Here is a 27680-nt window from a genome sequence, read left to right as displayed (position 1 = left end):
TTTGATCATAAATATAAGACTTATTTATCATATTTATTAATTTTTTCTAAATTATCCCTACGAATACTCCCTTAATCATAATCAAGTAAGCGAGGGAAGAAAAATATTAAGAAAAATGATTATGGTATTTTAGAAAAAAACATGTCATATTTTTATATAATTAACTAACTTACCTAACTTCTTTAGTCTAATTAAATTAATTAAATAGGTCTTATATTAAGAACCGGAGGAGTATTACTTTTAATTCTTTATATAAGAGTTACTTAATTAATTTTTCTAGATTAAGAAAGTCAAACAAACTTACCATGAAGGCTGCAATATCACTCGAGAGATCGGAACCCTTCTTAGGAGGGACTGGAACGCGCGAGTTGAGCATTTGAATAGGGATTGCAACAAAGCAGCAGATTTTTTTGGCAAAAGAGTGGTCTTAATGCTATTCCTGGGTTTCATATCGTTACTGTCATTTCTAGGGAGTTAGTTTCTATTTTGACTTTAGATCGCGTTACCGTTGTTAGCGATCCTGTAGCTACTTGATGAGGTTTCCTTTGTTAACAAAAAAGAAAGTCAAATAAACTAATTAATTATAGCAAATATGATCTTATTAATTAGCATACTTCTGTATATATAACACTAGTATGTGTAAGTTCATAAGTTGGATAAATTAATTTTAAAAAATATGATAGATCAAAAGATTAAAATTTTATGTTTAAAACAAAATATAATTCTCAGCTAGATTTTAAAGAATACTATAATACTAATTATTATAGTATTCTCTAAAAGCTTTTAATATACACAGAAAGAATAATGTTATGTTAGACGCCAAAAGATATACCTGATTGTTTTCATGAAACTAATTAATGTCCACAGCAAAATGAACCTAATAGAATCTCATTCGGTGATGTCACAACAATAATAAAGACACATAAAAACACAATTGGCCTCCATAAATACTTGACTTCTTCAACAGGTGCCTTCTCCGTCGCGACCTTATGATAATTATTACTCCTCCGGTCCTTAATATAGGACCAATTTAACTGATTTGATTAGATTAAGGAAGTTAGGTAAGTTAGTTAATTATAAAAATTGTGACATGTTTTTCCTAAAATACCATAATCATCTTTCTTAATACCCCTCTCTATTTTCTACTTGATTATGGTTGATGGAGTATCCATAGGGGTAATTTAGAGAAAATTGATAAATATGAGAAATGGGTTTTATATTTAGGACCAAAACCAACTCAGTAATTGGGTCCTATATTAAGGACCGGAGGAGTATTATTTTAGTTAACAAAAGAGAGAGAAAGAGAGAGAGAGAAGAAACTCACTGCTTTTCTCTACAAGACTTTAGAACCAGTGTAAATATGTAATGGTTTCGATCTGTCAAGTTAAAGTCATATTTATTTATTAAATTAAATTGTCTCTTTTATGTGACAGCTCGATCCACCATCAAATTTTAAATTCAACAGCTGGTGTTAGATCGATGTAGAAGGCATAAATGATAAATGGACGCTCACTGATGAAGTGAGAGTCTTAAGGAGAAAGATCGAAGTCAATCAATCAATCGTGGTGCTTGTAAATAATATAATAAACAGATTTAAAAAAAAAAAGAACAAAATAAGTCATCATCAACGTTCTGTTCCTTTAACTTTTAACCTACTTTGGTTCGTGTGACCTTTACAGGGAGAAAAACAGGTTTAGGAAAAGCTAAAACATGACAAAGGGAAAAGCTGCAAAAGAAATAGTGGGTCAATTAGGGTTTCTAGAATGTGCAGTCTGAAAAGTCCACCAGCACTGTATAATTTCCAACTGGAATGCCCGTTGTGTTTATATACAGCACGATCCAGCTATATATGCTGTATCATTCACTAATCACCAGAAGCTGCTTGTAATTAAGGAATGTGTGTGTTATATTATTATTGATTGTTGATTTCCTAGTCTAATTATGTATTCATCGTATTGCTCTTCACTGGATAGCAGTACTTGGATCGCTTGTTTTGCATTCTTGAATAGCCTAATTAAATTTTATATTAGACTAGCCCAATTTTGTAGAGGGAACGTTTCAACAAAGTAACAGGAAGTGAGGACAGGGTTATGGTGCACAAAGAGAGCAGCATGCGTTTTCTGGAAACAGTCCTTAATATAGTAGTGCTGCTGCCAATGTATATATGTGCGTATATATCACAAAGATCTCATTACACATACACAGTACGCACAAAATAGTTTAAATAATTTGATATGTGATCGTATACGAGTTAAAAAAAAAGTGGTGATAAATATTTAAAAAACAAACTATGTATAGTTGAATATTTGTTGAGTTGTTTTTATTCTGTTGATGAGTATGAGTATATTTACTACTGTTTATACACTAAATTGAAGAGAACACAACCTCTCACCTTATTGTCTTTCAATGTTTATACACTAATAAAATGATGTTTCATAATAATAAAGTTAAAATTATTTAAACTTATCTGATTAATTTAATTTTGTAAGACGATAACATTTTATAAAATATGGCCTCTACTGTTATATATATTTAACATATAAAACTTAAAATATATATTAAATTGATCATGATCTCCTGTTCGAACATCTAACCATGAGCCTTTGAAGCATTGTTTAATTTCACCCACTTCAAAGAGTAGTGATCTTGATTTTAAAACCTTGGTGTTAAAACTCAGTTAACTATAATATATTAGTTAGTCCTCACATAGGTTTTTGGGTGCACCTTATTATAATTTGGGTTTTAGGACTGTTGTTCCTCTGATTTATTAGTTAGTCTGGGGTTTCAATCAACCTCATCAGCTCAACTTTAAGAATAGTAGCAGTTACAGAAAAGAAATTCAAAGTACATATTTTCACTCGACAAAACGAGTCGTTTCCAATTTAATCATCTTTTGAATTGTACTAGGTTAATTATAATTAGAAATAATGTTTTTACTTAATGAATGAGAGAGAAACGGACTAATTTATTATATATTCCTTTTTTCATCCAACAAGTAACATCATCCTAAAAATTAGCGACTATATATATAATATACTCTTTTGGTTCTAAATATAAGACCTTTATACATACTAGTATAAGGATTTTATATTTATGACCGGAAGAGTATAAGAAAACATGACACTGAAATGAGTGAGCAAATTAATTGGTGGTCGCTGCATCTTCTGAGACTAAATTATTGGTCTATGGGTTTAGCTGACGAAGGGGTCGGACACTCTCATCAAAGGGAAGGGGTTCAATCCTGGGGAGTGTCACTTTGTTGTGGCTCCAGTCACAGCGCTGGAGGAGGCATCTCCAAAGTGTAATAAAACTAGGAGAATCCGACAGTACCTCTTGGACTAGAAAAAAAGGGCTTGCTTGTTATGGTCTCATGTTCGTAGGGATAAGTCTCAGTAGATCAAGCGTTAGGTGTCTTGCCTTTAGACTGTGGGTGAGCCCAATCCTTTTCCTAAAATTTTGGTATAAAAAAATGGATAATTACTTAAGATTATTATAATTAAGCATTTAATTTGTATATAATATATATAGAGAGAGATTAGAAGCCGTTCCTGTCCTTGTTTTATTCTGGGGCAGCTTCTATTGTGTCGGCAAAGAAAGAGATTGAAGAACAGGAAACCAAAACTTTAAGAATCGCAGACAGCATCATGGTTTTACCGTTTACATGTCAATGTTACTTGCAATAAAAAACACAAATTTAATTAATTGGGTCATGCGCGCACACATTAATTTTCAATAAAAATGGTTTCCCTATTACTTGGCGCATTGGAAGATGGCGGCTTTGTTTGTCCTTTTCTAGCTCTACTTAGTTAACGCATGTATGTATGTATGAAAACAAGAAATCTTTTAACATTAACAAGGATATATATATATATATATATTAATTGATATATATAATTTATGATTAAATATTGAGGATTTAGCAAATATCTTAGTGATACAGACGGCTAAGAGGATAGGATTCGGCCATGAAAGGGATTTTTAGGGCAAAACTTGTTCGTGGAAGTTGACGAAGTGTATACTTGAAATTAATAACGAAGTGCGTATATATATAATGTTTTGTTACGGCAAGCTATGGAATCATGCAATTGCAACAGCAAAAGCGGAGAAAAGCAACAAGTCAAAATGGAAATGTGAGTCTGACTCCATTTTCTCTTTTTTTTTTTTTAAAATATATGTCTGCTCTAATCCTCATTAAATTTTTTTTTTATACACACAAACACAAACAATTTTTGTTTTCTTCATTATTATCTGTAGATGCAGCATACAAGACGATAGTGTTTTTGTTAGATTTTCCATGCATGGCAAAGACAAATTATTAATGTCTTGTGATATTTCATGCAACAGTATAATATATGCTACATATTGTCGTACACATGGCTTCTTATAGGAGGGCACTTCTTTTAACCGAAATTCGAAACAGTTGAATTAGAGCTTCTTCAAATCTTAGCTAGGAGTTTAATATAGTTTCCTTTTATTGCACGAAGTATTTCTTTATATTTTTTTTATATTAATAGTCTAATTTATATTGATTGCCTTGTCTACCACAAACCTGAAAGAATTACACACACACACACACACACAGAGGTTGTTAATAGCCTTAATTTTGTTCGGCTCAAGTTAATTGAATATGCTATGTTCTAGTGGAGTTAAAAGTATCCTCCACAACCAGTCTCTTTCTTGAGAAATAAAAATTAAAGAAAAATCTCTCTCAACTAGATATGCTCTATTAATATATATATATATATATATCGTTTTATATCACTAATATAATAATATAAAATTTGTTATGAATTATACTCCTCCGGTCCTTAATGTAAGACCTAATTTTCGATTTGATTTTGATTCTAAATATAAGACCTGTGTCAGGTCTTATATTTATCAATTTTTTTAAATTACTCATATATATACTCTTTTAACTATAATCAAGTAGAAGAGGGAGATACAATATTAAGAAATATGATTATAGTGTTTTAAGAAAAACATGTCATATTTTTTATAATTAACTAGCTTACCTAACTTTCTTAATCTAATCAAATTAGTTAAATATATCTTATACTCCTCCGGTCCTAATTATAAGACCCAATTGACTTATTTGAGGAGATTAAGGAAGTAAGTTAAGTTGGTTATTTATAATAAATAAGTGTTGTTATTCCTAAAATATCCTTGCTAATTAAGTATATTGGCTAAAACTATCATTATTAAAAGGATTATCTTGGAAAAAAATGCATAAATATAAGAGAGAAAATGGATTGGGTCTTATAATTAGGACCAAATAAAAAGTCAAATTGGGTCTTATAATTAGGACCGGAGGAGTATTAAGAACCGGAGGAGTATTAATTATAACTCAAATAATAAACATCATAATTTTTTACTAGCATAAATTATTTATTGTTTCGTAGTTTGTGACTTTGCGTAACGCTCGAAATGCCAAAGCCAAGGTGTCCGGATATTTTTTAAACGGGTTAATATAATTTTTGTTCTTTTAAGTTATTCTTATTTTGATTTTAGTCTGTTAAATTTCAAATTATAAGTTTTAATCTCTTAAGAGTCAAAGTGATTCAAGTTTTTATTAGATTTTAAGGACTAATATTTTAAATAAAAATTTAAAGAACCAAAATATATAATTTAAAATTAGAGAGACTAAAATCAAAATAAGAATAAATTTGGAAGAGTAAAGTTTGTATTATTAATTTTTTAATTATGAAAAAAAAAATATTGTCACCTACGTTCACGTTGAATGACACCTCAACCTTCCCTTACAAAAATGAAAAATCGGACCCAAAGGGGGAAAAACACGCGCGATCACGCGCTTCTTTCTCGCCAACAAAAAGCACCATTCCTACAGAAAACCCGCCCTTACACCTCATTCCTTGCTTGTCGTTTTTCTTGTATAAAAAAGAAAAAAAAGGAACCAAAAAAGAAAAGAAACAATAAAAACAGGCCTCTTTCTCGGTCTCTCACTTCTCTCTCATTTTTCTCTCTAATTCACTGTGTTCTTGCTTGGCCTTCTTTGTCAACCAAATCTAGAGCAACCCATCATTCCGTTGTTCTTCCATTTGAAGGAAGATTATACGTACTCCATTCCATTTCGTTCCCTCAGTCCATTGCTTACTGAGTATTCTGTGAATTGCTATATTCGATGAATGATTAATCGCAATAACGTCTCTTTTCCCCATTTGTTCTTGCCTTGTCTGTAATCCTAGAAACTCGCTGAATCTGCTGAGGTCCAGTTGCCTTGTGACAGTGGAAGAGGGCTACATCTTTTAGTAAGTCGGGTGTATGTATGTGACTGGTTGCAATTCTCAAGATGACTCTTTTTTTTTTCTTTTTAAGATACGAAATGTTTCTGAAAAAATTTCTCGGCCCTCTGTCTTCATTGATCTGTATATGTTTTTGAGATATGCTACTATTTTGAGGTGGCTATAAATCTTTAGCTCTCAGGATTTTGTGGATTTTGTGTTTGCTTGATGGGGTATTCAGCATTCGATTTATTCTGCCCATCTGTGCCGTTTGTTTGAACCATATCAACCTTCTTAGGGTTTGATGATAGGATCACGGTGGAAATTTTCTTAGGATTAACGGACCATTTTGTCCTTTTTGGGAAAGTTGGGTTAAAAAATGTTGGCTTTCACATAATTTCTTCGTTCTGGATGAGTACTTATATATTCACTGATTGTGCGGAACCCGTGAGTTGCAATGCCTGCTTCTGTTTGTAGGGAGTTTTAAGTGATCTTGCATCGCATGGAAAATTTGTTACTTTTTCTTTTTTCTGTTTAACAAAATTTCATCGTTGGGTTTACTACTGCTGAGATGAAATATCTGTGTAAATCTGCAAAGCATGTAGAACTTTGAGTGTGCTTTTGGAGTTAGCAATTGGTAAGCAGAATATGATATTTTATATGATACCGGAATATATGGGTATACCTTCTGTTTGCTTTACTCTCTCTTAGTGTTGTTGTGATGTATAGGACTGTTTTCTTTATTTCCGTTTATGGTCCTGCATTGCTTTACCTAGCAGTCTACAACAAACATTTGAATTGTGGCTAAGGTGAGTAATTTTCTAGTGGCTTTACCAAATGATTTTCACATCATACCCAGTGCACCGGAACAAGCCCAGATATTCTCTTTTATATGTGTTGACATAGTTTCCATATCATTCTTTAGGCAAACTCCTGATGTGTACTCATAAAATACACGGACTATAAATAACCTGTGGCTATGCATTTTTCCTCTCCTCAAGTTCAGACTTAATATGACCCCATCTAAAAAAGTGGGTGAATTTTTCTTGATATCTTTATCCTTTTGTGAAGATCTGATGTTTCTTTTTTCCAATAAAAATTTTAATCCCATCATCCTTGATATACCCCGTTTGGGGGAACCCTCCCCCCCCCCCCAAAAAAAAACCGTTTTTTGGGGGGGGGGGGTTGGAATATAGTCTTATTTACGTTCTCCATTGTATCCACTGTAATGTGAGCTGTGGAATTGAACGTGCCCTTTTTGATACATGTTCATCTTCAATGGTTCAAACAATGGATATTATATCTTCATGATCTAGTCTACTTCCAATTAACTGACCCCTGGGTGAATTTCTTATATGGCATCTAATACTCAGATGATATTTACCCTTATCCTTTATTATTTCTATGTTTTTGTTAGGTATTTCCTTCTAACTCTACTATGGCTGGAGAAACATCATGGGTCAGCCACTACTGTGATGACTCAACGAAGGAGGCCAAAGAGTGTAATTCATTTCTAGAAATTGGTGATGAAGATGATAATGGAGCTGTCGCTTTTTTGCTGGATTTGAATATGATTTTGCCTGATGAGTTATTGGAACGAATCCTAGCCTATCTCCCCATTGCCAGCATTTTCAGAGCAGGTTCTGTGTGTAAACGGTGGCATGAGATTGTTACATCAGAAAGGTTTTTCTGGCACCTTTCACATGTACTCCCACACAAGCCTTGGTATTTTATGTTTACAAGCTCTAATGAACCAGTTGGTTATGCTTTTGACCCCATCCTTCGGAAATGGTACAGCATGAAACTTCCCTGCATTGAAACTTCCAATTGGTCCATTGCTTCATCATGTGGCCTGGTTTGCTTCATGGACAAAGATAGTGGAAGTGAATTACGTGTTTGCAACCCCATTACTAGATGTTCCAGAAAGCTTGAAGAGCCCCCGGTTTTGAAATTTTCTGATTACAGTGCATTAGCAATCTCAGTGAACAGGGAATCACACAGTTATAACATTGCAATCATAAGATCAAAGCAAGTCCCTGAAAATTTTTCCCAATGGGACATCTCAATTCTTATATACAATTCAGAAAGAGTGACCTGGCTGACTACTTTAACAGAGGTGTTGAATGGGTGGAGAGGTGGTGAGGAGAGTGTAATATGCAATGGAGTGCTTTACTTTTTAGTTTACTCAACTGGGGGTGTTCTGCCAGAAAATCGCCACGCCCTAATTGCATATGACATCTCCAACCGTTCTACTCATGGCACCTTGATGAGGAGCTTTATTCCAGTACCTTGTTCTCTAACATGTGGCCGTCTGATGAATCTGAAGGAGAAGCTTGTAATGGTGGGAGGAATTGGTAAACAAGATCATCCTGACATAATAAAGGGGATTGGTATTTGGGTTCTAAATGATAGGAAATGGGATGAGATTGCTAGAATGCCTCACAGGTTCTTCCAAGGATTTGGAGAGCTTGATGATGTCTTCGCTAGCAGTGGTACGGATGATCTGATATACATTCAAAGTTATGGAGCTCCAGCGCTTCTGATATTTGACATAAACCATAAGCAATGGAAATGGTCGCAGAAGTGTCCGGTGACGAAAAGGTTTCCACTGCAGCTTTTCACTGGCTTTTGCTTTGAGCCCAGACTTGAAATTGCTCCGTAGTTTGTTTCTCATACGACCAACAGCTACCATTGACAGATTTGTCAGGAGGTTTCCGTTCTTTACTGTCTAAGTGCAAATTTAATATGATTTGGATGATCCCAACAGTTCATACAAAGTGTACTTGCTTAAAAAGCTCTTTATTCATGGATACTGCAATATTATTAATAGAATTTAAAAATATTACAGAGCTTTGTTGCTGTTCCTTATTCTATTTGTACTGTTCCTCCAATAAAAATGACGACTTTCTTCACTTTTTTCTTTTGTTGCCATGAGCCCATGACAGGTATTACCAACTTAAATCATCTGCTCCCTGTACTACTGGAGTGTTTTCAAAGCACAATCATTGTACAGAACTGGATGGTCATTTTCTTTCCAGTAATATTGAGATTGTGGAACGTGATCTTTCTTTTGAAAGAAAGAAAAACATTATCAATGTGATCCTTGTGATGTTTCGATTATTTTCTCTGAACCTCTGCTCATTTCAATAGCCTGCAATCATAGAAGTAGGCTTTTGTGCCTGAAAGGAGCTTGTGGGATGGGAGAATGTAGGGTGGTGTCTGATTCAAATTTTCGGTGTTTGATCTGGAGGCTTATTGTAAACTTCTAAAGGAATGAGAGACTTGGCACTTGGCAGGGGAACCTTGCGCACGCCTATCTTATGTTTTTGCTCTCCCTAGATTATGTCCTGATCTCTCTCTTTCTCTCCCTTGAGAAGTTCTTCAATCTATCAGAAACTAACAATATATAATACTACCTCTGGTCTTTATTATAAGATCCCGTTTGACTTTTTGTTTGGTCCTAATTATAAGATCCCAATCCATTTTGTTTCTCATATTTATACATTTTTTCTAAGATAATCCTTCTAATAATGATAATTCTAGCCAATATACTTAATTAGTAAGGATATTTTAGGAATGTCAACACTTATTTATTACAAATAACTAACTTAATTTACTTCCTTAATCTCTTCAAATAAGTCAACTGAGTCTTATAATTAGGACCGGAGGTAGTATAAAATTTATAAGAATCTGACTATTCATAAATTACAGACAACGTGACTTGTACTTGCTCTTCTTCCACATTGGAGCAAGCTCATTGGATCTGAAGAACAATCTTTCTTTACCGTTTTTCTACGTTTTTGGGAATAACTAGTAGAATATGGTGCTTGGACCTATGTTGTTATGGATGCATCCTCCATCGTGTTCTTGTTTTCTCCTTTTGTATATACTGGGAACAAGTACATGCTTACAAGTTTTTCGAGATTGTACATAGGATATTTTCATGGCATATGCTGAAGTCTGATTGATGATATTTTGTTGCATAGTCAGGCAAGGCTGCTTAGTACTACTTAGTACTTAGTGCTTATTGTTTTTTTTTATTAAAATTTTTTTGGGTATCCTGCTTAGGTCTGTGTTGAAGCATCTTTTGACTGTTACAATATTGCCTTTGAATTTATCTGGTAGCAACTGAAAAGAGAAGAGAAAATTTTCCAAGATTGGGTTGGCAAGAAAATTGACTGGGGAAATCATTTATGGGTTGACGTGGAAATGCATTGATGAGACTTACTCGTGGATGTTTAGTATATTTTTTATCAAATCTTTTTGAATTTATTTATTTATTAAGTTGTAATACGAGTTCATAACTTGATATAATGGTTTCCATGTCGCATAGCAGCCTGCGTTGGTCAGATAGTGTTTTGGGGAGTTTTGTCCGTACAACACGATATTTTAATCGGCGAATTTAAAAACCCAAACCTGCCCTGTCAGGTTTGGTGAAGTGAGGTGGACCCTTTACAGTCTACTTTTTTTTTTTTTAATAGAAAACTGTATTCAATAAAGGGGAGAAATTACAACAAAGCGGAACCTAATCTGCTTCATCAACCTCCTCCTCTTGTTCTAGGGGTGCAGGTTGATCAAGCATACAAAAATTTCCTACCATCATGTGTGAAGACTTTGCTAGAAAGTCAGCTAACCCTAAATATTCCCTAGGAGTATGTTTAATCAAAACATGCCACTCCCTATGTAACAACAATCTGGCATCTTCAACTATGTCTCTGAAAGGATAAGAACTAGCGCAGCCTTTAGTAAGCAAGTTTAAGGCTTCTATACAATCAGAAAACAACGTAATGTCCCTATACCCTTTAACCCAATAGAGGTTTAGTAAAGGTAGCTCTCATCATCCACGGAATGAAAATAAATAAATAAAATTGGAGAAATCATAAAAAACAAATTTTGGAATTTAAAAAACACAGATAAGGATGTGTGACAATTTTACTGTAGTTTTTAACAATTTCGTGACATTATTATTATCAAAAGTCATAGTAAAATTATCAAGGGCTTTTATCTGTGTTTTTCAAATTTTAGGGTCTTTAATTGTGATTTTCTCATAAAAATTAAAGGTAGGTCGGGCGTTGGTGATGGGACACGAAAATAGGTTATACAAACTAGCTTTTCATCCTCACTCCCCAAGAAGACGCACAATTTTCTGCCTTTTTAATATAACGTTTTATTTAATTTTTATTTTGATTTTAAATACAAAATTTTAATATATTTTATTTTTCATATTTTTTTTATTTTTACAAAATAATTCTTATAATAATCACACATATTAAATGGTCAATTAAATGATAGTTCTTGTTAATATGTATAATTAGTAAGGGTATTATAAAAAAAAAAACAAGTATTACAAATAACTAACTCAATAATCCGCCTTAATCTACTTAAATTAGTTAATTAACTCTTATATTAAAATTTGAACATATTACTGTACATTTCATTCGTTTGAATGACGAATAAATATTCTAAATGATGAAGACGACTCGAAGTAAAACTTGGTTGTCTATTCAAAATCGTTGAATAAAAAAGGCAGAGGGACTGAAAATTTCAAGGTGAATTTATTTTCATTGAGAATTTGATAAGAAATATTTGAAATTAGTTATGTGTTTAACGAGAGACATTAATATCAAATGAAAAAGGGGCTATCATTATTATGACAGGGATGATGGTGGGTGAATGGCCAGATGGACCTCTTGGGCATTTAAGGAGCGGCAAGCTGCTGCATTCGTCTTCGGCCTGATTCACCAATCCGGTCAACATAATTAGGTTAGTTTTTGACATATGGGTTTAAACCAGACCCAAAATTAGGCACGTTAGGCTACATCACGGAGCTTGGGACATACTCCCATCTAAGCTCATTAATATAAAATAATCTTGTAGAAGTTTTGCGGTGTTACACCATATATTCTGTTGTAACTTTGACTATGAAATCGGAGTAAAACACATTAGTTAAACTACATTTTGAATCTTAGTTATCCAAACACGCAAAGCAGTATTGATTTCACAAGGAGAATAAACTAGAGAAAACAAAAGGGTATAAAGCAAATAAAAAGACAAACAAAATTGGCATCTGATAGATCATCTTCATCTTTCATGCATCTGTTGCATTTTCCTCTTCCCCCGAAATATAAGGTGATGTCTACTTCCTGCCTAGCTTCCTGTCCAATGCACACGCCAAGTATTATCACTCTAAACTGAATTCTCTATTATGAATGAGATATAATGCATTTCTCCCCCAGATCACACGTATACTTGAACGTAAAAGGGGGGGGGGGGGAAATCAAATCCGCAATATTATTCTGCCACAAAATATCAAGAAACCTAATGGCCATTCTTATGTGACAGACAATTCAGAAGCAGACGGGCAGTTTGTGGACTAACCTTCTTCGGCCAGTTGGAACAATCAATCCTCTCTTCTGTAGGCTTTTATATCGATCCTTTACCAGGGTGGAACAAGCCTTCATACCAATAGAAATCAATCAGAATGCTGTTGATGATGAAAGTAAACAGGTGGACACACCCCAATAATTAAATAAATAAAGCTCCAGGTGAAAGAGATTTCCGAGTTTACCTTGATCTTCCGGATGGACCCTGTTATCTCTTCAGAGAGTAGAACTTGAACAGGCTCAGGCTCAAATCTATTCAATGGAGATTCAAAGGTCGTAACTATGGATTTTAGTTTCTTCCGGTAGCAAAAATAAAGTGCACACTAGACAAGAAAGAATACTTGTAAGACCTTAACGCCCAATTAAATAGAAGACTGCTTACTTGTATTTTCCTAAACGAGGTGGACGTGACTTCAGCCTCTCTTGTTTAGCAACAAGTCGCCTGAGACGTTTTTTGTGCTTCTCTTCATCTTCCTTCTCAATCTCTTGAACGATATTTTGTACGCTGCAGCCAACAATGACCATATTGTCACTCAACTTCATGATTATTATTTCAGAGGGAGAAACAGAAAGACTATATATTACCTATCAATTTCTTTTGACAACTGCTCTAATTTCTTTGCTTCCACTTCTTTTCTTAATTGCTCTTTGCGCCTTGTTCTCTTGTTCAACTCAACTCGAGTCACTCTTTTTGTTTTAGTAGGCCTGTCCCATAGTTGTTGAAACAATGTAATTCATCAGCTATGCATCTCAGAAACCGTTGGGTTCATATAAGAGAAATGATAGGCACTTATCCGGTGAGTAAATAAAAGTGTATTCGATGATTTGATGCAAGAATCAACTGTTTTTAACACTTACATACAAAGTAAAGCACATAAGCATCAGGTATGTATTCCAAACAAACAGAGTAAACTTACACGTGAAACTTTCAATTAATGTTTAAAGAAGAAACTACAATAACAAGTCAGCTAGTCCTTTAAAAAAAAAAAAAAAACCGATCGAATGTTCAGAAGGCCTTTTTTATTTTATTTTTGCCAGAGAATATCCAGAAGGACTGAAAGAGCTTAGTACAAGGACTTCAAACTTAGTATCAAGAAGTAGAAGGTCAAAATCAATTCACAGAAAAAAGTATATGCCACGTGCCAAAAGTGAAAAGGAAGAAAACTATTTTATTTGAATTGTATGTGCAAATTATCACAACATGGTGAAAAGATGATCAGGCTAATTAAAGCTAAGATGCCCTACCTCTTCTCCAATTCAGTGTCCTCATTTTCAAGATCCTCTTCCTCATCATCACTCCCATCATCCACGTCAAGAAAATACCTCTGAAAAATTTGCATGTAGCAGCCGGATTTTCGGTAAAGATTAGGACAATTTAAAGAACAAACACAAGCATCACAAAGTTCAGGAAAATGATGAAGGGCAGATCACCTTTCCAAATAAGATACCATCAAAGAAGGACTTTCAAGGTAGGAACATAAATGATAGATGGTAAAGTTACATATCCAACATCCAAGGCTATGAATGTTGGAAAATAATTCTTCTAAGAATCATAATTCAACATCGATAAATTCAGTAAGTAGTTAAGTACATGAGGGGGAAAAAAGACTCACATCTTCCTCAGCAATAGCTTCTCCAGTGACAGTTAATGGTACAGGTTCAGGTCCCAATTCATCTTTGTAGATTTTCTGCATTTCTTGTGCAACAGCACAAGCTAATGTGTCCTGTTTGAACAATTCAAATTTAAATTTGTCATGTTTAATCTTTACAGGATGAGGAAACAGAAAAACAGAATAATTCCTCAAGAATGAACCTGGTGACTTTCAAATGAAGGGTTGAATGAGCACCCAGGAGGATCAACTTCTACTGCTGGAATAAGAGAAGGCTTTGACGCCTGTTGGGCAAACTCTACCAAATTATCCACAGAAAACACAATAAAGGGAAAAGAAAACTATCAATGCATCAAGGCATAGACAGAATCAATAGAACTTTTACCTTTTTGACCTTGCCACTGTCCTCATCTGTGAAATTTAAAAACCCAATATTAATCACTTAAAAAGGCAGAGGCACGAATAGCAACATGTATATATTGTAATGTACCTATATCTCCCCAAAGATCAAACATGCCAGAAGCAGAGCCAGAATCAACCTGACCAACATGAGATGGAAGAGAAGTAAATTAAACAAGTTCTGAAGAAATTTTGTGGGAAGGGAGGAAAAGAAGTACTGCCGTTAGCAGAAATTTAGGGGATGGACAACTGACTGACCTTAAGGTCATCTTGAGTGGCCTCTTTTGCATTATGGACTTCTTTGTGCTTTTTAGTAGACTTCTTCAAAGTTGAAGATGGCACTGGGTTTAAAAATGGATTCTTCTGTAGCAAGCTGTCACAACGGAGTACTTTTTCCCTATGTTTTTCAATCTTCTTCTTCACAGAAAGATCTGCAAGTATAGTTTACTTCAGCTCAGCACAAACACAAAATCAGACATAATCCATAAAATATGACTACGACCTAAAAATGTCCAAGGGGTATGATTTAAAAAAGAAAAACATGAACTGCATTTCGATCTAATAAGCACTGAACAAATAATTATTATGGTCCCACCTTCCCCGCTTTCAGTGAAAACTACATGTCACTACACACCTCAAAATCAATTCTTGAAGTAAATAAAAGAAAGCGATCTAAGGAGTTATGACTATGAGTCAAGACCAGACCCCAAAATCCAAGCTGGAAAGGCATCAAAAAGAGGAGATAGATCAAGTCCATTCAAACATAATCAAGCTACCTTCATTCATAAAATTTACAGATCATTGAGTTGTCTGCCACCCCCACCACAAATTTCCACAGAAACGCATGTAAGAATAGGATGGAAACAATTTAGAAAATGTATACGTCCAATTGAAACATAGACTCTCGACAAAAAAAGAAAAAAAGAAAAAGGAAAAAAGGCTTGTCAACGCCGAACAACGGGCAGATAACATTCATATCAGTAAAGGGAAACGAAAAACGGAGGGAAGAGTAATTGCCTTTAGACTTGTCGACAAAATAGAGGGATTCGCTGGGAACGGAGTCCATAGGGCCACCAGAGAGAGCATCCTTAGTCGATTTCTCAACGAAGTCTTCAATGTCTTCCGTGCTAATGTTAGCCCTCCATGCTTTCTTACCCTTCCTTGAGCCTTTTGCTTTCTTTCCCATTATTTACACCAACTCCAAAAGAATTTATAAGCTTGCCTGGGTATGCTACTCTGGAATCCTCGGGAGTTATTTTCAGTAAGACAATTGTAGTGCTCCCAACTGGAATGTTGGATTTTCGTGCTTAATTTTCTTTATGTCGGAGAGATTTATTGTTGAAACATAATTTTGCTGATATAGAATTTAAATTAAAATCCAAAATACGATAAAAACCCTGGGATGCAAGCCTGCAATATCTAAGACACTGACCTAAACGATGACTAATGACATATGCCTATCAGTCAAATCTGCCTTCTTCTATTGAAATATCGAAGTGCTCTTCACTAGTGAAGTATTATAAGGAAAAGACAAAAATTTTCTTCAATCCCATAACCCCAGGTGGAAAAGAAAACGAAATACTTACTTGAACTCTGCCAGAGAATTTGCCAATTTATCTGAAGCTGAGTAGCCCAAGGCGGATTCCTCCTCACTATTACTCAGCTGAGACGAGGCTTCGCCGGTGACGGGGATAGAGGTTGCACGGTGCTGGAGGCGTTGAGGGACTATAGCTGGAGGCGGCAGAGATTCAAGAGTGCCGCGGAATCGGAAGCCTTATAAGGGTTGCTCCTGCTTCCTGCTAGCGGGGACCAAAAAGAATAAAAAATAAAAGAAAAAATAATTATGCCCGTTATACATTTATGCTCACTCCTCCTGCTTCTGAATTTAATCATTTCATATTTATTACGAGTATAATTTTTTTTTACAAATTTTCTGTATTGATTGCGAGTTTTTATTTAAAAATAATTTCGATGCAAATAACTGTATATATTTATAAATAACTAAATTAATTTCAATAATATTTACAAATCTAGCACCTGCTATGAGAAGGAATATTGTATTATGTTACAACTATTCATTTCTTCTCTGTTCATTTACATTTTCAGTGAATATTATAATTACACTGTTAATCATAATCACAGCTATATAAATAAAAAAATAAGTGGACATTTGGAGGGTTTGATGGCAGAAACAAATTTAGATGGTCTGGTTTAAATCTTAAAAACTAACCAACATCCTAGTGCATTAATCACAGAGCGGGTGCCTTATGAATTTAGACAATTTCTTTAATTAGCATTTGTTTTATCAATTAATACAATTACATGAAACATAAAATTTATATATTAGTGACAAATTATATCATATTATAAAATTGAAAAATATTAAATAATATGACTCTTTTTTTTGGGAGATTCTTCAAAGGCAATCGGATCTAATTTTTAAAAATCTATCTAACACAAAATAAGAAATGACTTCACAACCATGCCCCCTAAAAAACATAGACGATGAATATAATTTATCCACGGCTTGAACTGTTTGTCAATTATTTTTATTTTATTTTTGTTCGACCGCTCCATGCGTCTAGCAAAGAGCCTAAGATACCTTGGTCCCCCTGACCTAAAAGGCTTCAATGCTCCCTGATACGATCCTCCTTAAACAGACTTACAGCGAGGTGAGAGAGAGAGAGAGAGAGAGAGAGAGAGAGTAAGGATACTTGAGATTGATAATGGTTTTCCTAATTAACAAAAGGGAACAGATGACTCTTACACCTCATACACAAGCTATATAAACCACAATGAAAGAGACGATTGCAAACTAACAAGGAACAGAACAAGACACAACACAATGAACTAACAAGACTTGCCACTCTCCTTCCCACAAGGGCCAAGTTCAATACACAATTCTCCCCACTCCTGTTGAGCCCAAGAGGACGATTTATAAGCCCCAAGAAGTGACTTTCCCATTCTCCAAGCCCTCTCATAGCCCTTGACCGTAGTCACCCTATAGCAACCCTATTTTTCTACTTCTTTCTCCAAAATAGAAAGTCAAAGTTGCGACCCACAAGAGCCCCTTTCCCCTTTCATGTATTTTCCTAACTTTATGAAAAATAAACCTAACACTCTATATTTATAATAAGATCATATCCATTTCAACCAAGTACTCTAATTGGCGATTAAAGTTCAAGGTAATGATGATACATCATGTAGAAGTAAAACTAAGAATTCCCTTCAAATCAAGATGTGAGTAGTGAACCCTCTTGGAAGGCACAATTTACAGAAACAAGTGATACCATCTTCGTTCTTCAGATACCACCACCTACATCATGAATAATCATACAGTGATATGCTCTTATCTTCTGATACGCTAGCAAGGCGACCACCTCCTCGCACCTGGCTGCTTCCAGCTCCAGGTGGTCTAAAAGCCACCCCCCACACTTGATCTGTGTGGTTGCTCAATGTCTGCACAGAAGCCCTCATGCCAAGATCCCACAGTCTTACAGTTTTATCACTCGATCCTGTGGCAATGGCTTCCCCATCTGGGCTAACATCCACGCACAGAACCCAGCTTGCATGACCTGACATGGCTCCGATCAGAGTTTTCCCCTCGGCATCATACATGTGGACCTGAGCATCATCAGAAGCAGAAACCAAAAGCCTAGGTTCAGACGGGGAATAGACGAGTGACCTAACTGGCATGGTGTGGCCTTCAAGGTGATGTAGAAACTTGGCTCGGGCCACATCAAACACAGAAATGGTGCCATCCACTGACCCACAAGCAAGTCGTTGCCCATCAGGGCTCCATGCAACTGATAGGACAAATTTCTTGCTGCTGTTTTTCTCAGTGGGTTTGGGTCCTTCAGGCTGAGGAATTGCTAGATCAGCAACGACTTTCCAAGTGGTAGTGTCCCAAAGCTTGACTGACGCACTAGCTCCACCAGCAGCTGCCAGAATTGCACCCTGACAGTGGAGTTAAATAAAAGTGTTCTTAAAATGCAAAGGGTTCAAAAGAAGGCATGCATTAAGACTGAACAGGGGGAAAAAAAAAAGTAAAGGAAGTAATTAAAGAAGTACTCGATATGTAATGGACGACTTTCTGTAAGCAAAACAACCATATATTTGTAAAGAAAGGATAATTATATTGAGTTTCACAAATGTTGAACACTTGTATCAAACACAATGAGACACTTCAATTAGAATAAACATAATACAGCACTTCAGTTAGAATCAAACACTTCCAATTCTATATGCTATTCTTTCTTATGTTTATGTTTATGTCATGCTTAACAAAGATAGGCAAGGGAAAAAGGAATAGCAGATAGTTTAATCCTTTCTGGTATAATCCCTTGTGATATTGGGAAGAAGAAAGACTATACTACTTCCGGTCCTTAATATAAGACTTTGTTTGACTTTTATTTTGGTCCTAAATATAAGACTCTAATCCACTTTGTCTCTCACATTTATGCATTTTTTTCCTCCAAAATAGTCCTTCTAATAATGATAGTTTTAGGCAACACATTTGATTAGCAAGGATATTTTAGGAAAGACAACATCTATTTATTACAAATAATTAACTTAACTTATTTCCTTGATTTCTTCAAATTAGTCAACTAGCGGTTATAATTAAGACCGGAGGTAGTAATATATATTCAAGCTGGTTTGAAGTCATACATTCATCGCTGTCATCATTGTCGTTATCATCATAATCATTATTAAATCACATACAAGGCACAAGGTTTAGAAGTTGGGAGCGAGGAGAAGGGTGGTGTATTAGAAACAGGTACAGTAGGTCTCTCCAGCATTTATGCCCAACGAAGGTGCCCCTTGAGCCCAGGTACACGATTGGACGATTGGAATGAAAGTGAAACGTTGATCAATTTCCACATCGATTAGTCTAGTATTGTAACAAAATATAAATGTCCAGTACAAATTACATAAACACGACCTGTGCAGATTGTAGGAGTGGGAAAAGATACACTCGGTCAACTATTCCTAAAATCTAAACTGAACTTGTATACTAAAGATATAGAGCACCATTCCGCTTGAAATAAGCAAAATGAGAAACATATGATGGCATAAAAAAGGAGAATAACCTAACCTATCATAAATGCGCAAATAATCCTGGATCATAATTAGAACCCCTATTTCTGGATCCATCTGTTGAAATTGAATGCAACATTTCATAGTTTAACCACCAACAGTAAAACTTGCATTGCAGCTCTACGGCAAGGATTTGGATTGCTAAAGGATTTTAGTACTAGTCTTCAGGATGGATCATACTCTGGGGACTCCAGTAAGGCACATCATATATAGAAAAGGTTCAGACCTTTCATAATATTAAAAGTTGAATATAAAAATCAGGATTTCTTTGCTATAATCAATTATTAAGCAATCAAATTTTCACCCAAAAAAATTGACCAAGCTATCAAGGTTAATAAACATTTTGAGTTATTGACCTCGTGCGTCTCCGTGTACTATAAGTTACTCATCTACTGCATATGAAGTCCCCAGTAGTCCCGTCAAATATAATCCATTGATTTCCTTCATGAATCATGATAATCGATACAAGCATTTTTCACTCTTTTGTAATTTAGCACTGAAAGAAGAACATTTAGAAATCAGATGCATGGAGTGTGTGCCTAAGTTCATATATTAAACCCACTCAAATTAGTATATAGACAAAAAACGACTGATACTAGTTGGAAAAGGATCAACTGAAGATGTAGAGTTCCTGCCAAAAGACACCTTTACAGCTAACAAGAATGGGGAAAAATAAGATGACAGTGAAAAGATATAGTCTATGAAAGGTTAAGTTAGGCAATGTTTCAGAGGAAGCAGTAAACGAGTCTGCCAGGGAATACTTGCAATATTCAAATCAATCTTAACAATGATAATTAATTTTTATAGGCTGGCTGGGGTAGCTCAACTGCCCTTAAAAGAAGTTAAATTCACAATTTCTCAATGTCTGAACTTATTTTAGGTATCTCTGTATTTTCACTGCAAAAGCATTTAAACAGAAACCAAGCAAGCATATTCATTGACAGTATATTCTCCTTTACCTTAGGATCAAATCTCATTTGCCAGACTTCAGATGGGGGAGCTTCTAGAGTGGCAATGGTAGCATTAGAATCGACATCAAAGATTCGAACAAAGCTATCAAGGGAAGAAGAAGCTGCAATAGTGCCAAGTGGATGAGCTGCCACAGAAGCAACTCCAAGGCAGTGGCCAGTGCTGGTGTTCTCAAGGACAAGCTCATCAGAGCTCCAGAGCTTCACAGTCTCATCAAGTGATCCAGTAAGGAGGAGGGGAGATCGGGAACTAGTGGCAGGTACCCATGCGACTGCCCACACTGAGTCATTGTGAGCATCATCAACTGATTTTAGTCCTGCAAGTTTCATTGGGATTTTCTGATTTCAAGTACTTCTGTAAGAACAATAATGAGAGAAGCATCTCATCAGCAACCGCAGTGACAACTGGGGGTGATCTTATTCCAACCTCATCAAGGAACTCACCCATATGTTTGGTTCTTCATCCTTTTACCATTATTCATTTCAAAAGATGCATAAACATATAGTGACACTGCCGCTGTGAAAGTTGTGTGAGTACATAAAGTAACCATCTATACTAATCAAAAGCAAGAATTATTCAATTCTAACACACACACACACATATATATATTGATTGGGAAAAAAAAAAAAAAGAATAGCATAATAGTCTCAAGTTAAGAAAAACATAATGTTTGATGGAAAAAGCAGCATGACTAGTTAACTGGATAATTTTAACTCACCCATATATTCTATTTTCCACCCTTTTACCATTATTCAAAATACACAAACATATAGGTTGATTGTACCACTGTGAATATTCATAACAAATAACGCTTCAGTTATAATATAAAATTAATTAAAACTGAAAAATTCTCAGCTCATCACGCACAGGCAAGGCAGCTAATGGTTTCGACTTCAAAAAGAACCTAATTTTTTGTGTAAGCGTGGCATAAGGTACTATGAACACTTTTATTTTTTTTTTAAATGTATTAACAAATCACAGTGGAACTAGAGCTGCGAAGCCATAGTTCCAATATAACAAATTTCCGAGCTTCATATATTCGTGTAGTGACGATAGAGAATATAGGATATATAATTCCAGATATACTCATATACATGAATCAATTAGCAAGAAGGCATCAATCAAACGGGAAACTCAAATGAAGAATAAAAGCCAGGAAGCTGGACTCGAAATTAGTAGCTGCGAATCACTAATTGAGACAGAGTAACAGCTTACCCAGTCTCAAATGTCCAAACTTTTTTTGAAATAGCTGATATTGAAGACAACAGGAGCAGTAGAGGGACCAAACGGAGTGAAAAAGCAGGGAGCTCTCGCTTCTGTAGAAAAATGCAAGCGATGAAAATGTCACTGGGTTACTTTTTTGCCACCCAGAACCCGCCTGCCCCTACTCCCAACCCGTAAAAATTGGGTCCGCTTGAGCTTGCCAAAAAAAAAAAAAAAACACAGGCGGGCTTAAACGGGTTAGAGCATGTTTGGATCTCAATTTGTAACGCCAAAAGTCCATTGAAAAGAGTGAAACTGAGGTTGCAAATTGAGTTAGATTAACTTTTCTAATCAACTTCTGGCCTTCAACTTCAATTAGACTTAATAGAGAAAAATCTGACTTTTCCAACTGTAGTTTCAAATGGTGGTTATTAAAAAATAAGCATCTCAGATTTACCCTCACATTTTTCTCTCTACCTCATCTCTTTTGTTAGCATAATGAGTTTTTATTCAGACTAAATAAATTTTAATTTATATTCATGTTTGTTCATTATGTATATTTACTTAATTATCTATAATGTGTTTTCAAATTTTTCTTCGTAACAAATATTTTTATTTTATACTTTCACAAATAAACTATTTATATTTTATCATAATAATTTGACGTATTTTTTAAACTATTATCACATTAAAAACATAAAATTTCAAACACTATTATTCAATAAAGTTCATGTCCTTTTCAGTTATTTTACAACCAAACTAACTTTTCTATTAATCATCCAAACAACTTTTAACTTTTTCAATTGACTTTCTGAAAGCACCTATCCAAACATACCTTAACTAACTTTTACTCTAACTTTAGTTACAAAAGTCAGTTGTGGTTAGAAGTCAGTTTTACCCAACACCAATTCAAACATACCCTTAAAATATTCAATTGGTAGGCTATCCATCCGTTTAGTATTTATTTATTTTTTGGTAAAAAATTAAAAAAGAAAAAAACAAGGAGAGATCTGACCTACGGCAAACTCAAGCTCACCAAGTCACCTCCCTGGCTCTCTCTTGCGATCGCGAACTCTGCTTGCCCTCCTTCTGCTCTTAGGCCCGATTTGGGTCAATAGGGGAAGGGAAGGAGAATGATTTTAATGACGGTAAAGAGAAAGAAAAAGAAGAAAAGGGTTTTAATGAAAAGAAAGAGAAGGAAGGGGTTTTGATGTGAACGTGTTTGGTTTAGGAGGGGAGGAAAAATAATTTTTATGGACAACTTTGTCCTTATTCTATTCTTGTATACATTTTTAAAAGGGAGAATGACAGAAAAAGAAACTGAAAATTACAAATCCCAAATCAAGTTTGGTAACACAACTTTAATTGGTATTGACAATTCTGAATTTGTAAATGACAACAAATTTTTGTTGACATTCCTTATTTGGTATTTACAAAATTCTAGCTTCTTTTTTTTTTTTGGTTATTGTCCCTTTTTAAAAACATGGTGGCTCACTTATATATGGTAAAATAATTTTATATGCATTTAAAAGGATGATTTTGTAAATTTTAGCATGCTATCTTATTAATATGTTTATTGAAAGTTTTTTACCTCTTTAAATATGGTAAAATTATAAAATTGAATTGAGGAAAAAATGAAAGCTGATAGCAAATTAGACATCAAAATTTGAAATTCTAAAACTAAATTAGAACATTAAATAAATAAGTAGATAAATAAATAAAAGCTTAAAGATATGTTATGAAACAATCTTTTCCGTATTGGCATATTATGATACGTTTTTGTTCTGTAATTTTATTAATCATTATATCAATACCTCTTCATTATTTTGTTTGTTACAATGGAAACCAATTGTCATATGCTTGCGATTTAAAAGCTAGTTGTAAAACAGTAATCATAAGTTGGAGGAAAAAATCTGTCCTAGAAGATCAAAACAACCAGCACCTGGAAAGTTTAACCCTGCATATGACGTTGTTTAATTGACATAAGAAAGCTTGAATGAATACACTACAAACATTCATTTTTTCCTCCTTTTTAAGCATGGATATACAGACAACAAACACAAACTAACACGGGCCTTGCAATATAATTATTCATGTGGATCTTGAAGAGTCGTGCACCGCCAAAAATAAATTTCAAGTTTAGATATTCAAAAGAAGAAGGCAACAAAGAAAGAGAAGACTAGTAGATAAGTGAATAAACATTGTTAATATATTTCACTGTCTTGAGCAGTAACAATTACAACGTATATATAGAAAGTGTGAGCTATTCTAGAAAAATCTTTTAGGGCTTAGCTGTACAAGTGCTACACAAAGTATCTATTGTGTTAAGCTTGGGCGTTGGCATTGGACTTGGGCTTGTCATCAGACTTGAGACAATATGAGTCAGTTGGTGTGCTAACATTCCCCCGCGAGTCCAAGGTATAGGTTTGACATTTAGACTCAATTGCAACCAAATGTATCTGTGTGTAATAAGAGGTTTGGCAGCAAGTTGAGAATGTGTATCTGTGTGTATCTGTGTGCTAACATTCCCCCTTGAGAATGTTAGCAAGTTGATCTTGGGAAGATACAATAGCAATTCGTAGAGTCTTGGCAGCAACTCTTTCTCGCACAAAGTGGTAGTCAAATGCAATGTGCTTGGCTTGAGAGTGAAAGACAGGATTTGTTGTAAGGTAAGTGGCTCCCAAATTGTCACAATAAAGCATAGGAGCTGCAGGAAGAGAGATATTCAATTCACCAAGTAAATTTTGAATCCAAACGAGTTCACTTGTAGCATTGGCCAGTGATTGATATTCTGCTTCAGTGCTTGATTTGAGACAGTGGGACGCTTCTTAGAGCTCCAAGAAATAATATTGGGACCAAAGAAAACAACAAAACTGACAGTGGAGCGTGAATCAATAGGGCATCCTCCCCAATCAGCATCAGAAAAGGCTTCAAGCAAGTCAGGGTGCAAAAGAAGCAGCAGCAGAAAACAAATCTAGTGAATTAAACCTTTTAATGTGAAGACCATAGTGATAGGTGCCACAAAGGTAACGAAGAATTCTTTTGACTGCTGTCCAATAGTGATCTTTGGGATCATGCATGAATTGACACACACGGTTAACAGCATATGAAAGATCTAGGCGAGTAAATGAGAGATATTGAAGGCTCCCTACTATACTTCTATAAAGAGTGGGATTTTTAAAAGGTGAACCAATGGAGTCAAGTTTTGTGTTGATATCCATGGGTGTGGCAACAGAATGAGCACGAAGCATATTGGTTTTCTTTAATAAATCCATAACATACTTTCGTTGAGAAACAACAATTCCATCAGGCACTTTGTGTTCTTCAACTCCAAGAAAATAGTTCAAATAACCCAAATCTTTAATTTGAAAGGAAAATCTTAGAATTTGCAATAGCTTAGAAATAACAGAGTCAGATGAACCAGTTAAGATTATATCATCCACATAAATAAGCACATAAATTTGACATGATGTGGAGTTGAAAATAAACAAGGATGGATCAGATTTAGATGCACCAAAACCAAGCTCAATCAATCAAGTGCTTAAATAAGAAAACCAGGCTTGGGGAGCTTGTTTGAGACCATAAAGAGAGCAATGAAGCTTACAGACATGGTTGGGGTAGTCAGGATGAACAGAACCTTGTGGTTGAGACATGTAAACTTCTTCATCTAATGAGCCATGGAGGAAGGCATTTTGTACATCAATTTGGCAAAGTGACCAACGCTTTGAAATAGCAAGAGAGAGAATGAGACGGATGGTCATGGGCTTGATTATAGGGGGAAAAGTTTGAGTGTAACCGAGCCCTTCTTGTTGATAAAAACCTTTAGCCACAAGACATGCTTTGAAGCAATCTACTGCATCGGAAGGAGAGTACTTGATTTGAAAAGCCCACTTATTGCCAATGACATTCTGATGATTTGTGCAAGGAACCAGCAACCATGTCTTTGTATTGAGTAAGGCTTGAGACAGTGCTTAGTACATTAATCGAGGCACTAGCAGCAGTGAGAACTTTAGGTGGAGGCCATGTGATTATGCCATCTGTGAAGATTTTTGGTCTAGAGATTTGAGCTTGTGATCTAGTAACCATAGCATGAGTACGGTGCGGTGGTGATGGGTGAGTAGTAGAAACTAGGGGGGAAAAGAGGGAGAGATGACAGACAAATGATTTGGAGAAGATGAGGATGATGTAGTGCGATGCTGTAGGTCAAAGGCAATGTCATGTGCTTGTGGTGTGAGAGAGTTAGTGGAGTTCGGTTTTGGATTTGAACTTGGGCTTGGATTAAGAAATGGGCCGTGTGAAATAAAAGGAAGAATTGTGGAATTAGAATTGGGCTTGGATTGGGTTGTTAAAGTATGGAAGGGAAAATGATTTTCATCAAAGATGACATCACGAGAGGTATATAGACGTCCAGTTTTTGGATTTAAGCAAAGGTAACTCATGTGTTTTAGACTATATCCTAAGAAGACACATAATGTAGATCAAGGTTCAATTTTGTTTTTGTTATATGGGCCAAGATCGGGCCAACAAGCTGACCTAAAAACTTTGAGAAAAGAGTAATTGGGCTTGGTTTTGAAAAGCATTTGGTAGGGACTGGTTTTATTTAGTACGAGAGTGGGAATGCGATTTAGAAGGTAGGCTACTGTGGAGAAGGCATAGTTCCAATAGTTATGAGGAATATTGGCGTGAGATAATTAACTGAGACCAGTTTCAACAATGGAGCGATGTCATCGTTCAATAGTGCCATTGTATGTGTGTGTGGGGACAAGTGATGCGATGGTGTATGCCAAGTTTGGAAAAGAGATTGTGTAAAGGTTGAAACTCTCCACCCCAATCAAATTGAAAGGATTGAATTTTAAAATTTAGCACATTTTCAACAAGAGTATGAAATTGAAGAAAAATGGAATAAACTTCATCTTTTGTTTTAATTGGAAAACACCATATATAACATGAAAAATCATCAACAAAACATACATAACAACAAAAACCATCAGTAGACACAACTGGGGATGGACCCCATACATCACAAAAAATTAATTCTAAAGGAGCAGTGGGACGATGAGTAGAAGATGGTGAAGGAAGGCGATGACTCTTTAAGAGTCAACAAGCTGAACATTGACTTGATACAAAGGTTGATGAGATAGGTAGAGAGTTGGAAGATATGATGTGTTGGATAGTGCGATAGGCTGGATGACCCAAACGATTATGCCACTGAGTAAGAGACGCACGAAAACCAAGGCAAGAAACAATAGGTGGAGAGAATGATTGAAGACCTTGAATAGGATAAAGATTATTGATTCTGGGTCCTTGGAAGAGGATTGTTTTGGTCTTGGCATCCTTTGTAAAGAAACAATGAGCATAAAATTCAAAATAAACATTGTTATCACTACAAAACTGAGCAACATATAGAAGGTTTTTAGTGAGTTCAGGAACATGCAGAAGTTTGTTAAGAATAAATTTTCCATAAGGAAAGGAGAAGTAACCAGAACCAGTGTGTTGGATAGGAAAAGATGCTCCATCACCAATGAAGATTGAGTCACGACCATCATAAGGATTAGATTGAATGTTGAGATTTGAGAGTTCAACAGTCATGTGATTTGTGGCTCCTATATCTGGGTACCAAAGATCAATAGACTGAGATGGAGTAAAAGCAAAGTAGTTGGCTGAAAAAGAGTATGGGTAGAGGTGCTTGGAAAGTATGATCATAACAATGTGGACATGCAGTTACTATATGGCCTAGACTGTGACAAAGTTGACACGTGTCAGAGGAGGTTTGGAAAAAA

General features: G+C 35.2%; 3 protein-coding genes across 13 annotated transcripts; 1 reads left to right on the top strand and 2 right to left on the bottom strand.

Annotated features, from left to right (window-relative positions):
• The first annotated feature begins 6191 nt into the window (after positions 1 to 6191).
• LOC114741449 (F-box/kelch-repeat protein At3g61590-like) lies at positions 6192 to 9153 on the top strand. Of its 6 annotated transcripts, none has more exons than XM_028929714.1 (3): positions 6234 to 6266; positions 6969 to 7270; positions 7657 to 9153. In XM_028929714.1, the coding sequence occupies exons 2-3, from the start codon at positions 7253 to 7255 to the stop codon at positions 8899 to 8901; spliced, it is 1263 nt and encodes a 420-aa protein (XP_028785547.1). In that variant the 5' UTR covers positions 6234 to 6266; positions 6969 to 7252; the 3' UTR covers positions 8902 to 9153. The 6 variants fall into 6 exon arrangements, with proteins under 6 accessions (XP_028785550.1, XP_028785552.1, XP_028785547.1 ...); XM_028929716.1 differs by having other exon boundaries at positions 6251 to 6266; positions 7165 to 7270; XM_028929715.1 differs by lacking the exon at positions 6234 to 6266 and having other exon boundaries at positions 6291 to 7048; positions 7165 to 7270.
• A 2896-nt stretch (positions 9154 to 12049) lies between these two features.
• LOC114741457 (ribosome biogenesis protein NOP53) lies at positions 12050 to 16351 on the bottom strand. 2 transcript variants are annotated; one of them, XM_028929731.1, is made up of 13 exons: positions 16218 to 16351; positions 15649 to 15875; positions 14890 to 15062; positions 14723 to 14771; positions 14618 to 14643; positions 14436 to 14516; positions 14236 to 14346; positions 13868 to 13947; positions 13208 to 13327; positions 13005 to 13127; positions 12808 to 12874; positions 12618 to 12694; positions 12050 to 12394 (listed from the first exon to the last, which is right to left on the bottom strand). In XM_028929731.1, exons 2-13 carry the CDS (start codon positions 15815 to 15817, stop codon positions 12376 to 12378), a joined length of 1095 nt encoding a protein of 364 aa, XP_028785564.1. In that variant the 5' UTR covers positions 15818 to 15875; positions 16218 to 16351; the 3' UTR covers positions 12050 to 12375. The 2 variants fall into 2 exon arrangements, with proteins under 2 accessions (XP_028785564.1, XP_028785565.1); XM_028929732.1 differs by having other exon boundaries at positions 15649 to 15867.
• Positions 16352 to 17755: 1404 nt separating this feature from the next.
• LOC114741450 (WD repeat-containing protein VIP3-like) lies at positions 17756 to 22025 on the bottom strand. Of its 5 annotated transcripts, none has more exons than XM_028929724.1 (4): positions 21913 to 22025; positions 21141 to 21247; positions 20688 to 21013; positions 17756 to 18588 (listed from the first exon to the last, which is right to left on the bottom strand). In XM_028929724.1, exons 2-4 carry the CDS (start codon positions 21142 to 21144, stop codon positions 17953 to 17955), a joined length of 966 nt encoding a protein of 321 aa, XP_028785557.1. In that variant the 5' UTR covers positions 21145 to 21247; positions 21913 to 22025; the 3' UTR covers positions 17756 to 17952. The 5 variants fall into 5 exon arrangements, with proteins under 5 accessions (XP_028785557.1, XP_028785554.1, XP_028785553.1 ...); XM_028929721.1 differs by having other exon boundaries at positions 20688 to 21051; positions 21141 to 21252; positions 21913 to 22024; XM_028929720.1 differs by having other exon boundaries at positions 20688 to 21051; positions 21913 to 22024.
• Positions 22026 to 27680: the final 5655 nt, after the last annotated feature.

Source organism: Neltuma alba, unplaced genomic scaffold, assembly GCF_004799145.2.
Source record: "Neltuma alba isolate B1F8T4 unplaced genomic scaffold, ASM479914v2 tig00003396_pilon, whole genome shotgun sequence".
Taxonomy (NCBI): Eukaryota; Viridiplantae; Streptophyta; class Magnoliopsida; order Fabales; family Fabaceae; genus Neltuma; species Neltuma alba.
The sequence above is the reverse complement of the archived record's forward strand: the minus strand, read 5'-3'. Positions and strand labels throughout refer to the sequence as shown.

Coding starts and splice junctions, on each gene's coding strand:
- LOC114741450 (XM_028929721.1), bottom strand. CDS start 21,026: ATGAAACTTGCAGGACTAAAATCAGTTGATGATGCTCACAATGACTCA. Junction 18,589..20,687: donor AAATGAGATTTGATCCTAAG/GTAAAGGAGAAT, acceptor CTCCACTGTCAG/GGTGCAATTCTGGCAGCTGC.
- LOC114741457 (XM_028929731.1), bottom strand. CDS start 15,817: ATGGGAAAGAAAGCAAAAGGCTCAAGGAAGGGTAAGAAAGCATGGAGG. Junction 13,948..14,235: donor AAGCTATTGCTGAGGAAGAT/GTGAGTCTTTTT, acceptor CAAATTTTTCAG/AGGTATTTTCTTGACGTGGA. Junction 13,128..13,207: donor TTGTCAAAAGAAATTGATAG/GTAATATATAGT, acceptor TGTTGGCTGCAG/CGTACAAAATATCGTTCAAG.